Raw genomic sequence first — 13,643 nt, 5'->3', positions numbered from 1 at the left:
TCAAGACGAGCTAGAGTTCTCAGCACTTCTCAGTCTACAACATTGTGTTCGAAGCCAGGCAACGAGCGAAGCTGTGTATGGACCTGTTCGGCGCTCATCAGTTGCTCAGTGTGATCTGGGCTAGCCATCCCACCCAGGCTGTTGGGGCTAGTCTCCAAATACACCCTAAAAACTACGGAAAAATCGGGAGTCTCAAAACACGCAGCCTACTACTACGACGGGCGTACATAGTAGGCTTGACTAGCTCGACTGCAATGTAGAGAACATCAGTTGTCCTTCTAACCTTCCACTCTGCAGAGGTGCACTTACTATCAATTCACTTGAATTTGCAATTCAATTTGGAGAGAAAAATGTCACATGATGTAGACCGGTATACTGACTGCCTGCAGATGACATGGGAGAGTACTTTTTGCTGTATTTAAAGAGCTAACAGGATCACTGGGTCGGGAGAGATGAAACGGATGCAGGAGAAATGCTGAAACTAGATCTGCCTGTGAGTGTGAGAGGATTGCCCAATGTGAACCTGGTAATTGGTAAGGCTTTCACAAGATAATAATTATTATTATGAGAGTGTTTTCAATAGATCGGTGTACTACAACCATTAGAGTTCAGCTAAGATTATGTCATTTTTTACGAGGCACAAGTCCCATATTCCTTTCAAGCTATTACCATGTTAACATGGCCGGAAGCGAACATATAGGCGCAATATACGTGATTATACTCTTGTCAAAATGCTATGCAAGTACATGTAACGTCAGCCTCTTACTAGGTATGGCTTGCACAAGACATGAGAAGAATAGTTAATAGGCTTCTGGACTAGAACGTAACAGATTGAGGCATCTTGTATGATGCACGAGTGAATGCAGACAGAGATCTGCTGGTGCAGTTTCTTTAGCCAAGCCAACGACATACAATGTAGACATGCATCAGACAGCAATCCAGTAGACAGGAGACAGTGAACACCTATACATGTACATCAAACCATGTACATGTAGGTGATGTCAGCGTTAGGAATTTATCCGCATGTAAGAGACAAAGTGTGATTTGACACAGACTCGATTGATACAGTGGATATGGCAAGGTGTTGGCATAGTAGTCTATGCTACGCAAAACCCTGGAGCTGCACCAGCACACTGCAGTAGCATATCAGGCAAACTTAACTCTACAGTTTACAGAAACACATGCGTTTGCCACTTAAGACGTCCAGCACCTTTACCTGTGGAGGTAGGGCCATTCTAAATGTAAGAATAGAAGAATACTTTGATGGTGTTGAACCATTGGTGCCTGCTGATGAACCAGGAAGTTTTTTTCCATTTCACCAGTCATCCACTCCTCTCTTCTAGATTTATAACCAGGTGCCGTTGGCGGTGGTGTTGGGGGTTCTGCTGCTGATGTTCGGACTCCATTTTCTGGAGGTGATGTTGCCGCTGCTGATGCAGCCGTACGTACGTTTCGCATGGATGGGCCTGCCATGGTTACTTGTTGCTGCATGGAGGCGGGTCTGGCGAGTGTCGTCGGAGTAGAAGTTCTGTGAGACTACATGGCTGAAGCTGCACTAACCGCTGGGGCATTGGATGTGACAGAGAACTGTTCAGCCGCATTCCGCATCGAAAGTGATGGTCTGTTAGCCATGTTTGAAAGCGAAGTCATACCAGCACGACCTCGATATTGTCCGTCCTTCACGCGTTCATGACCACATATAAATACCTGGGGTTGCTACTGCTGGTGTTCTGGTTGCTGTTGCTGCAGATAATGTATCTGTTGCTGTTGCTGTACCGTGGATGAGCCTGCCATTGTTAACTGTTGCTGTGCGTCGACGGAGGTGGTGGTGCCCGTCGATGCAGCAGTGCTATTCGAAGACGCAACGGAGGCTGCACTAATAGGGGACGCAGTGACTGCTTGAGATGACTGTCCAGTTGCATTTATTACTGAAAGTGATGCCAAGCTCACCATGTTGGAAACTGAAGGTGTACCGACACGTCCCGGAGAGTCTCCGTGATGCACGCCTGGGGTTGGTCTTGATTCTCGCTGTTGGTGAACCTTCATGTGTCGACGCATACTCCGCTGCCAACCAAATCTTTTAGGGCACAACACACACTGGTATGGTTTCTTACGAGTATGTGTGACCTTGTGCTCGTTCAGGCTGACCAGCCTTGTAAAATCGCGCTGACAGATTCCACATTGAAAAGGCTTTTCACCTGTATGTGTACACATGTGCCGGGTCAGGTCGAAACTGCTTCGGAAGCGGCGAGTGCAGTCCCCATAATCACATACATGGTTCAATGGCCGGTGCTTCCATGGTATAGATCCACCACTCGATGACAGTCTCACGCTGCAAATCTCTTCTTCGTGATTGTCAGTAGCTGGCACCGTATTGACTGGTGGCGTCGTCATCCCCGAGGAACCATGTGAATACCCAATCCCGTGAGTCGAGTGAAACTCATGCCAGCCGGCCCCATGCACCATGGAAATATTTGCAATTGAAGCTGTGGCATCTTCTTGTCCCACTACACCAGCGGTCATAGTGTACTGTTGCTGCTGCCGCTGCTGCTGGTGCTGCTGGTGCTTCTGGTTAGGGCTTATGGTGGCATCAGCACCAGCAGACCCGGAAGGCGGGTTGGTGGTAGCTAATGAGCCCATTGCTACCTGATCATCCGGCAGAGAAACTTTTGACCCTGACAATAATGGAACGGATGGGAATCTTGGGAACGTATCGTCATTCCCACCATCAACTGGTGCACCAGCCATGTCACTTCCCAGATTCCGGCATTGAGGTGATGTCTGCGTTATGTGCCCGCTACTTCTGACTAAAGAGCTTGTTTGATCTTGCAAGAATGATGATTGAGCAAGTTGTAATTGTCGATAAGAATATGATTGTGACTCGGACTGTGGCCCTGAATGGGTCAGATGTTGGAGGATGGCGTCCTCATCTGCGCCATCAGTGATATTGAAAGGTCCGACATCCATGGGCGCTGATGCTTCCAGCAAGTCAAGTTCTGCTGCTGCCGTGCCCATACCGCCTGGCACCGGTGGTGTGACGAAGACGTCGGCCGTGTAGGGATGCATCTCCTCCATCCCTAGAGCATTGCGAGGGGGAGTCAAAGGGATGGATTTGAGATCTAAACGTTGTAAAAATTCGAAGTCCTGATATATATTGCCAGTTATAATACGAAGCGAACCCGCATCGTCGCCACCGAAAGGTTTCGGCATATCATAGAGTTGCATGTTGTTGCTTGTTGTGTTCATCGGCAGCCCAGCTCCATGGATTTGCACGGCCGGGTTGGGCAAAAACATCTCCTGTTGAACAACGTTATTGGCCGGTTGACCCGTCTCACCACCTGTCTTAGCACTGTCCGCCGAATCTGGAGGGGGTACGACAATCGACGCGCGTGTATGCGTCCGCCTGTGCCTTGCCACTTCGTGAGCGCGAGAGAAGCTGAGTGTGCAGCCTTCACGACCACATTTGAATTTCTTCGATGGTGCACATGCCATACTACAAATAACCACAACGGCCAGCAAGTCTAGTTCACTCTTAGTTTCAGGCTTATCAGACAACATAAGTTTGGTATTGGCCAAGCCTGTATTTATGCCACGAGAGGTATTGGTGTTTTTGCTGGCCCTAAACACCGGGTGTTGATTTTGGTAGTGCTAATCGCTATGTGGGGGCTGTGCGTGAATGTGGAGGCTGTATAAGTTTCAGTCTCACAAGAATGGGTACGGATGTGTTCAGTTAGGTGATAGCACCTTGAAAAAGAACGCCTACGAATCTGACATTGGGGAGGTTTCGCGCTTGCATTCGCACGCCTGCGGCGTGTCAGCTCGTCACTTTGCGATCAGTGGTAAGTGCAGCCTTCATAACCACATATGAATTTCTTCCATGATTCAAATGCCATACAACACAGACCCCAAGAATAAGCAAAGCCCTTTCGTCGCTACTCTGAATTCCATCCCTATCAGGCAATAATTATGAGGATCGTATTGGTCATACAGGAATTTATGCCAGGTGAGGTTATTATCAATATGCAGTGGGTGTTGACGTGGTAGTGTCAATCGCTTTGTGGGAGGCCGTGTGTAAATTTGAAGGCTGTACGGGTTTCAGGTCTGGCACTCTTATTTTGGGTGTGGTTGATGTGGACAGGAAGCTGTATACAGAGCTCGTGGTGGTTGTAGACAGGGCACTGTGGAGTAGGTGACAGGGCTAGCAGTGTACTGTTAGCGCAGAGAATACGCCTGGTGTTGCAGGAAAGGTGTGTGTGTTTGGTGTAGGTAAGGGGATGTAGTGGCAGGAACACTGTGGTACTTGAGGAGATATCTGCACTAGGTCGTACTATAGGACCATCCAGTAATCACTGGTCGATAAAAAGAAACCGGCGATTCCCTCAGTACTGGCGTAATTAGTGCTAGGTTTAGTTTTGAAATGAAAATTTGGTGCTTTTTCATTTTGCTGATCTTCTTTTACGAGTCGCAAGATATGGGAGAAGTTTAAATAGACCGGTGAGCTACAATCATTGGATTACATCAAATATACTGTCATCGCCTGCGAGGCACAACTGATTTTGTAATCTTGTATGATCCACGAGCGAATGCAGACATACATATGCTGGTGTAGTTTTATGATCTTAGTGGAAAACCAACAACATACAATGTAGACCTACATTGGACCGTGTAAAATAGACAGTATACACATATACATCAAACTAGGGCTGAAACGCTCATTCACTCTTAACGATTAACCATTAACGCTTTCGATCGATTTATTGGTTTTATCGATACTTTCTCGTTTCTCAAGCACATTATAGCAAATTTCGTTCTCGATAGACAAAACTTCTATAAAATCAACTCGGGTATACTAAGCACCAGCGAATAGCATACAGCAATATTGCAAAATGTGCATTGAACTTCAAGTGGTAACTCAAAAACAACCCAAACAACTGAAAGATAAAACTAGCAGTATTATCAATTTAAAAAAAAAAACATACACATGTAGGTGACGCCATCATTTATGCAACGAAGTTGACAGATATATATATAATATAATTATATGCTGTTTGCGTTATGCAGAGCTCACTGACTTGTCAGTTTGAGCACTCTGGCAAGGTACGTTCGGGCCTGATTGGAAATTTTTATTTCCATTGCTATCAGGTTCGGCCTCATTTCCTCTGTGCTGCGCTGATGAGTTCAAAAAGAACGAAACAGCATGCTGTCCGCAGATTGAGTATTTCGCTCCTGCTCTTGTAGCAGTTGAGCACTCTTGCGTGGGGTAGTGCCTTTGCTGTTTGCGTTATGCAGAGCTCACTGACTTGTCAGTTTGAGCACTCTGGCAAGGTACGTTCCGGCCTGATTGGAAATTTTTATTTCCATTGCTATCAGGTTCGGCCTCATTTCCTCTGTGCTGCGCTGATGAGTTCAAAAAGAACGAAACAGCATGCTGTCCGCAGATTGAGTATTTCGCTCCTGCTCTTGTAGCAGTTGAGCACTCTTGCGTGGGGTAGTGCCTTTGCTGTTTGCGTTATGCAGAGCTCACTGACTTGTCAGTTTGAGCACTCTGGCAAGGTACGCTCGGGCCTGATTGGAATTTTTTATTTCCATTGCTATCAGGTTCGGCCTCATTTCCTCTGTGCTGCGCTGATGACTTCAAAAAGAACGAAACAGCATGCTGTCCGCAGATTGAGTATTTCGCTCCTGCTCTTGTAGCAGTTGAGCACTCTTGCGTGGGGTAGTGCCTTTGCTGTTTGCGTTATGCAGAGCTCACTGACTTGTCAGTTTGAGCACTCTGGCAAGGTACGTTCGGGCCTGATTGGAAATTTTTATTTCCATTGCTACCAGGTTCGGCCTCATTTCCTCTGTGCTGCGCTGATGAGTTCAAAAAGAACGAAACAGCATGCTGTCCGCAGATTGAGTATTTCGCTCCTGCTCTTGTAGCAGTTGAGCACTCTTGCGTGGGGTAGTGCCTTTCCTGTTTACGTTATGCAGAGCTCACTGACTTGTCAGTTTGAGCACTCTGGCAAGGTACGTTCGGGCCTGATTGGAAATTTTTATTTCCATTGCTATCAGGTTCGGCCTCATTTCCTCTGTGCTGCGCTGATGAGTTCAAAAAGAACGAAACAGCATGCTGTCCGCAGATTGAGTATTTCGCTCCTGCTCTTGTAGCAGTTGAGCACTCTTGCGTGGGGTAGTGCCTTTGCTGTTTGCGTTATGCAGAGCTCACTGACTTGTCAGTTTGAGCACTCTGGCAAGGTACGTTCGGGCCTGATTGGAAATTTGTATTTCCATTGCTATCAGGTTCGGCCTCATTTCCTCTGTGCTGCGCTGATGAGTTCAAAAAGAACGAAACAGCATGCTGTCCGCAGATTGAGTATATTATATGTTAGGTACCTCCTCCCGTACCTTTTCTAGCTGGCCTGCATGCACTTGCGTACGCACCTTTTGTCTCCTTTTGCTCCGTTGGCCTGGGTAGCTACTTGCGCACCCATATTTGCCATAGCTACCCAGGCCCTTTATCTTGCCGTTTAGACTTGATCTCTCTCTCTCTTTTCTCACTCGTCAATAATCACCATGTAGTCGTTTCGTTCGTCTTGGTCTCTTGTCTCGTCGTCTGTAATGAATGTCGTTCCCACTAACTTGTTCCCGTTGTCAGTCGTCCTGTTTCGAACTCAACATTGGCGCCCGATTATTGATCGACCCACGACCCTGAGATCATCCCATGCCCAGCCGTCCTCAACCACCATTCGTCTCGTCTATGTCAACCTCGTCTCGTCCATGTCAGCCTCGTCTCTCCTACGCCAACCTCGTCTCGTCTCTATCAACCTCGTCTCTCCTACGCCAACCTTACCTCGTCTATTCTCGTTCAAGCCATGCAGGTCAGCTACCTTTCTCTCTTTCTTTTTTTTGTATGCTTCTTCGTCAAATTTATTTTCGTGAATTTTTTTTGTAGTGTGTGCGCGCGCGTGTGTTCGTAAAACATAACCAAGTTAGGGGTCCGATCATGGTGAGCCACGCTCTAATTTTTGGATGTTTAGCAAAAGTGTAACTAGGCTGTATTAGCCGTGCAAAATACTAGTAATTCACGTTCCTCGTCAAACTCCAATAGTTATTACACACAATAAGTAGTACAGGAATGATGTGTACGAGTGCATTTTTAGTATACACTTTCGTGAGATCCATGCGCGCGTGCAGTATGTGTGTGTGTGTGTGTGTGTGTGTGTGTGTGTTTTCTCCTCCAGTTCATTTTTTAAAATCTTTTTCTCTCTTTTTTTTTCTCTCCGCGAGGACGCGGGATTTTTTTCATGGAGGGGTTGTATGTTAGGTACCTCCTCCCGTACCTTTTCTAGCTGGCCTGCATGCACTTGCGTACGCACCTTTTGTCTCCTTTTGCTCCGTTGGCCTGGGTAGCTACTTGCGCACCCATATTTGCCATAGCTACCCAGGCCCTTTATCTTGCCGTTTAGACTTGATCTCTCTCTCTCTTTTCTCACTCGTCAATAATCACCATGTAGTCGTTTCGTTCGTCTTGGTCTCTTGTCTCGTCGTCTATAATAAATGTCGTTCCCACTAATTTGTTCCCGTTGTCAGTCGTCCTGTTTCGAACTCAACATATATATGTTGGACCCAGTAGAGCGTCCAGCCCCTATATGATGTCCAACCCCTATATAGAGTCCATTGGTCCAAAATCCACTGTACAGAGTCCAGACTTGGAATCAACTGTGAGCTCAAAGTTTAGATGGACATCACTCCCTGTATAGAGTCCAGCCAATTGGCTTCACCCCTTTATAGAGGCCATTGGTTCAAAATCAACCGTACGGAGTCCAAACTTTGAAATCAACTATAAAGATTAAAGAGTCTTATGTGGACAACACTCCCTGTATAAAGTCCAGCCAATTAGGCATCCCCTATCGAGTTCGAAATTAGACATAGGATCTGCTGTAAGCAGTGAATATAACCAGAAAACGGCCTCCCTTTAATCCTTTACATCATTCACTTCTCAATGTAAAAATATGTATTAAGGCGCCACTGCAGCCACTTCATTACATAAAAAAGCCTACAAACACCATCCTCAAATCAAGTGGTCTCTTCGCAGACGCTGCAAATTACAATATCTCAATCATGTAGTGTTGCCAAATAATTGTGCACGCACACACACACATGCACACACCCACACAACGCCAAGAAAATGCCTAGAAAAAAAAACAAGAATCGAAAGAGAATAATGGAGAGCCCAGGTTGAATTATTTGTTTTCAAATTATTGCGCGCGCGCGCGCGCGCGCGCACACACGCACACACACACACACACACACACACACACAAACTTGTACAACGTCAAGAAAACACCAAAAAAAGAGTAGAGACACAATACACACGCAACTCCAACAGCCATGCAAACGTCCACCCATTTACAAGTAAAGTCAAGAGGGATAACAAATAATTATACGAAACGAATGCATACCTGGGCGGATGCACGCACGTTTACATACATGTAGTAGTGTAAGAGAGTAACATAGTGCAGTAGTCGGCATAATACTAGCACATGCTGAGAGTGCAATAGCAAGCTTCACCATTGCTCATGGCCATGCAAATGTTCAGCAGCACTCAGTTCCGCAAGCTTCTGAAAATCAGCACACCTGCAACAAATAGATAGCACAAGGATACGCTTATTACCGTAATGATGCATGGGAGCACACAACTACCAAGTTCTCAACGAATGTGAGGCTCAATGAAAATCAATCCACTCAAAGACCTGTGAACAGGTGACGGTGGGGACAATAATCTATTAGTAATACGAGGAATAAGATCGTTTGTGCACACTCAAGACGCACAGACACACCACCATACATGTAGTGTACACAGTGTTTCACTTCACTGCAACTAAATTGAAATGAGATGATTTGAACAATCTGTACAGCGTTGCCGTAAATCAGTCTTCCCCAAGATGGAAATGCAATGATTTGTTGTCACGAGGCAGTTTCACTGACACAATGTCATGTTCGTGACATCAAAACGGTTACTTCAGGGAGAAGCTTTTTCTTGTCATTGGCATACAAGCAATCCTCCTACTACTACTAGTACACTGGCACTGCGTTTGTGGATCCCATTGTATTTGACATCATACTAGAGGAAGAGTGTCGTGGAGTTTCACATAATTATCACAGGGATAAAATACATTTCTCATGAAATAATTATAATAATTGATGATAGCTAGACGATCGTATACGATTGATGCAAAGTCCTTGCAGTCCTTGAGGACTATTACGAAGTGGTTGATTACTTTTAGGGCATTCATTCAAGCAACATCAAACAAACGCGATACGCTCCTTGAAAATGGAAAAAAATTCAAGCATAACGAGAGAACCGTGAGCAGACCAATCGAAACGAGTAAAAGCTTCCTTACCTCAGTCATCGTCCTGCCATGTAGTTGGACAGCCTTTTGACACGGTGGTACAGGCAGTTCTTGTCCAGTCAAACAGGGGTATCCTTGTGGCGTCGAACGAAAGAGAGTGTCAGTGTATCTGACTCGTCAGATTGGAACTGTGCTGAACTTTTCTCTTTCTCCGCTTTCTGCTTTCATCCCTCGCTCTGATGAAACCGTTCAAACGTCTTACTGGCAGCAATGGCCAGCCAAACAGGGGATCCTTGTGGCGTCGAACGAAAGAGAGTGTCAGTGTACAGCAGAACTGGCAGCCATGGCTGAAGTGAAGAAAGGAATGCGCTGCCACCAGGCAAGCAAAACTGAAAATGAATTGTTCTTTTTCGGGCACAACACACAGGACAGCGTGACTGGATAAAACTGGACTCCTGGACTGTGAATAGGGGACTGGTAGAAAAAGTGTACTCCTTATAGGGGATTGCGCGGCAGGTTGAAGCTGATCAAAACTGAGTGGACTCCTGGACTCTGTATAGAGGATTTTGGACCAATGGACTCTATATAGGGTGCTGGACATCATATAGTGCATGGACTCTATACTGAGTCCTACATATATATATTAACTGGTTTGAGGGAAAGAGACAAACGGGAAAAGTCTGAAGAAAAAATTGACTGTCACCACCAGGACTCGAACCAGGGACCCTCGCTTGTAGCCAGCGATATACACTCAGACACAAAGGATCTCCAAGTTTCTCAGTGTTGCTACTCTTAGTTTCGTGCAAAAGCACTCCTCAGGCAACTTACTCTTCTCTCACATCAGTATCCCTTTACATACCAGAAAAAAAGCACCCTAGGTGGGAATCACAGGTGGAGAAAAGAAGCACGCTAGCCAGTCTAGGTGGGAATCACAGGTGAAGATAAGTGTGGCAAGTGTGGTGGTGGTTTAACCCACCGTACAGCCAATCCGTGAAGACTGATGTTGGCGCGACATTCCTGAGACCTGTCAAGCGCCATGTCCCAGAAGGATCTGCCCTCAGAAAAATATTTAACAAAAACACGATCAAAGTCAGCTACAGCTGTTCGCCTAACTTAGCCTCGATAATCAAGGGCCACAACGCGAAAGTCCTCAGACAGCCGGAAGAAAAGAGATGTAACTGCCGTGTCAAAGCAAACTGCCCACTCAACGGGGACTGCAACGCCAGCAAGATAGTGTACGAAGCTACAGTGGACTCCAATCTCAGCCGGAAGAAGTATATCGGCATCTCCGAAACCCCGTTCAAACTCCGGTTCAACAACCACACGTCATCGTTCCGGAATGCCCCACACAGAAACAGCACAGAACTGTCAAAGCATGCATGGGCATTGAAGGAGGCAGGTGAAGACGTCTACATCTCGTGGAGAATCAAGCAGAGATCCAGCGCCTACAAAAAACCTTCGAAGCGGTGCAACCTATGCCTATCGGAGAAGATTGCCATAATGAAGAGTGACAAGGCATCGCTCCTCAACACCAGATGCAGCCTGGTCACAAAATGTCGCCACAGCACCAAGTACCTCCTATCGGAGGTGACCTGAACTGTAGACTGCGCTTGCTATCTGTTACAAATATACAGAACTCCTGCTATCTAATGTGCATGCATCCTACTGCCACACTTCACTTTCTGCACACCACCCGGCCTGCACGATTGCTCACACCACCACACTTGCCACACTTACCTTCACCTGTGATTCCCACCTAGACTGGCTAGCGTGCTTCTTTTCTCCACCTGTGATTCCCACCTAGGGTGCTTTTTTTCTGGTATGTAAAGGGATACTGATGTGAGAGAAGAGTAAGTTGCCTGAAGAGTGCTTTTGCACGAAACTCAGAGTAGCAACACTGAGAAACTTGGAGATCCTTTGTGTCTGAGTGTATAACCCCGCTCTGTCTTAGGACATTGAGCACTTTTTTGCCGACGCAAGAAATACTTCTATTGTTCTATATATATATATTCTGTCCGCAGATTGAGTATATATATATATATATACTCAATCTGCAGACAGCATGCTGTTTCGTTCTTTTTGAACTCATCAGGGCAGCACAGAGGAAATGAGGCCGAACCTGATAGCAATGGAAATAAAAATTTCCAATCAGGCCCGAACGTACCTTGCCAGAGTGCTCAAACTGACAAGTCAGTGAGCTCTGCATAACGCAAACAGCAAAGGCACTACCCCACGCAAGAGTGCTCAACTGCTACAAGAGCAGGAGCGAAATACTCAATCTGCGGACAGCATGCTGTTTCGTTCTTTTTGAACTCATCAACGCAGCACAGAGAAAATGAGGCCGAACCTGATAGCAATGGAAATAAAAATTTCCAATCAGGCCCGAACGTACCTTGCCAGAGTGCTCAAACTGACAAGTCAGTGAGCTCTGCATAACGCAAACAGCAAAGGCACTACCCCACGCAAGAGTGCTCAACTGCTACAAGAGCAGGAGCGAAATACTCAATCTGCGGACAGCATGCTGTTTCGTTCTTCTTGAACTCATCAGCGCAGCACAGAGAAAATGAGGCCGAACCTGATAGCAATGGAAATAAAAATTTCCAATCAGGCCCGAACGTACCTTGCCAGAGTGCTCAAACTGACAAGTCAGTGAGCTCTGCATAACGCAAACAGCAAAGGCACTACCCCACGCAAGAGTGCTCAACTGCTACAAGAGCAGGAGCGAAATACTCAATCTGCGGACAGCATGCTGTTTCGTTCTTTTTGAACTCATCAGCGCAGCACAGAGAAAATGAGGCCGAACCTGATAGCAATGGAAATAAAAATTTCCAATCAGGCCCGAACGTACCTTGCCAGAGTGCTCAAACTGACAAGTCAGTGAGCTCTGCATAACGCAAGCAGCAAAGGCACTACCCCACGCAAGAGTGCTCAACTGCTACAAGAGCAGGAGCGAAATACTCAATCTGCGGACAGCATGCTGTTTCGTTCTTTTTGAACTCATCAGCGCAGCACAGAGAAAATGAGGCCGAACCTGATAGCAATGGAAATAAAAATTTCCAATCAGGCCCGAACGTACCTTGCCAGAGTGCTCAAACTGACAAGTCAGTGAGCTCTGCATAACGCAAACAGCAAAGGCACTACCCCACGCAAGAGTGCTCAACTGCTACAAGAGCAGGAGCGAAATACTCAATCTGCGGACAGCATGCTGTTTCGTTCTTTTTGAACTCATCAGCGCAGCACAGAGAAAATGAGGCCGAACCTGATAGCAATGGAAATAAAAATTTCCAATCAGGCCCGAGCGTACCTTGCCAGAGTGCTCAAACTGACAAGTCAGTGAGCTCTGCATAACGCAAACAGCAAAGGCACTACCCCACGCAAGAGTGCTCAACTGCTACAAGAGCAGGAGCGAATATATATATATATGTAGGACTCAGTATAGAGTCCATGCACTATATGATGTCCAGCACCCTATATAGAGTCCATTGGTCCAAAATCCACTATACAGAGTCCAGGAGTCCACTCAGTTTTGATCAGCTTCATCCTGCCGCGCAATCCCCTATAAGGAGTACACTTTTTCTACAAGTCCCCTATTCACAGTCCAGGAGTCCAGTTTATCCAGTCACGCCGTCCTGTGTGTTGTGCCCGAAAGAGAACAAACACATTTTCAGTTTTGCTTGCCTCGTGGCAGCGCATTCCTTTCTCCACTTTAGCCATGGCTCCCAGTTCTGCTGTGCAGTTGCTGACAGTAATCTGTCTCGAGGTAACCAAGGAGGATAAGGAGACGTTCAAAATCAAATCTGGAAAGCGTCTTGTGGTTCTCTGAAGACGTTTCATCAGTGCGCGGGATGAAAGCAGAAATTGCAGAACGAGAAAAGTTCAGTACAGTTCAAATCTGACGAGTCAGGTACACTGACACTCTCTTTCGTTCGACGCCACAAGGATCCCCTGTTTGGCTGGCCATTGCTGCCAGTAAGACGTTTGAACGGTTTCATCAGAGCGAGGGATGAAAGCAGAAAGCGGAGAAAGAGAAAAGTTCAGCACAGTTGCAATCTGACGAGTCAGATACACTGACACTCTCTTTCGTTCGACGCCACAAGGATACCCCTGTTTGACTGGACAAGAGCTGCCTGTACCACCGTGTCAAAAGGCTGTCCAACTACATAATCCGGGCAGGACGATGACTGAGGTAAGGAAGCTTTTACTCGTTTCGATTGGTCTGCTGTTCTGTCGTTATGCTTGAATTTGTTTCTATTTTCAAGGAGCGTATCGTGTTTGTTTGATGTTGCTTGAATGAATGCCCTAAAAGTA

The 13,643-nt window shown here is 46.4% G+C and overlaps 1 protein-coding gene across 1 annotated transcript; it reads right to left on the bottom strand.

Moving 5' to 3' along the window:
- Window positions 1-697: 697 nt before the first annotated feature.
- Window positions 698-3,075, bottom strand: LOC135827935 (transcription factor Sp1-like). The gene has a single exon (XM_065340371.1). It carries the CDS (start codon window positions 3,073-3,075, stop codon window positions 1,717-1,719), a length of 1,359 nt encoding a protein of 452 aa, XP_065196443.1. The 3' UTR covers window positions 698-1,716.
- Between the last annotated feature and the right edge of the window lie 10,568 nt (window positions 3,076-13,643).

The sequence above is a fragment of the Sycon ciliatum genome, chromosome 12 (genome assembly GCF_964019385.1).
Source record: "Sycon ciliatum chromosome 12, ocSycCili1.1, whole genome shotgun sequence".
Lineage (NCBI taxonomy): Eukaryota > Metazoa > Porifera > Calcarea > Leucosolenida > Sycettidae > Sycon > Sycon ciliatum.
The sequence above is the reverse complement of the archived record's forward strand: the minus strand, read 5'-3'. Positions and strand labels throughout refer to the sequence as shown.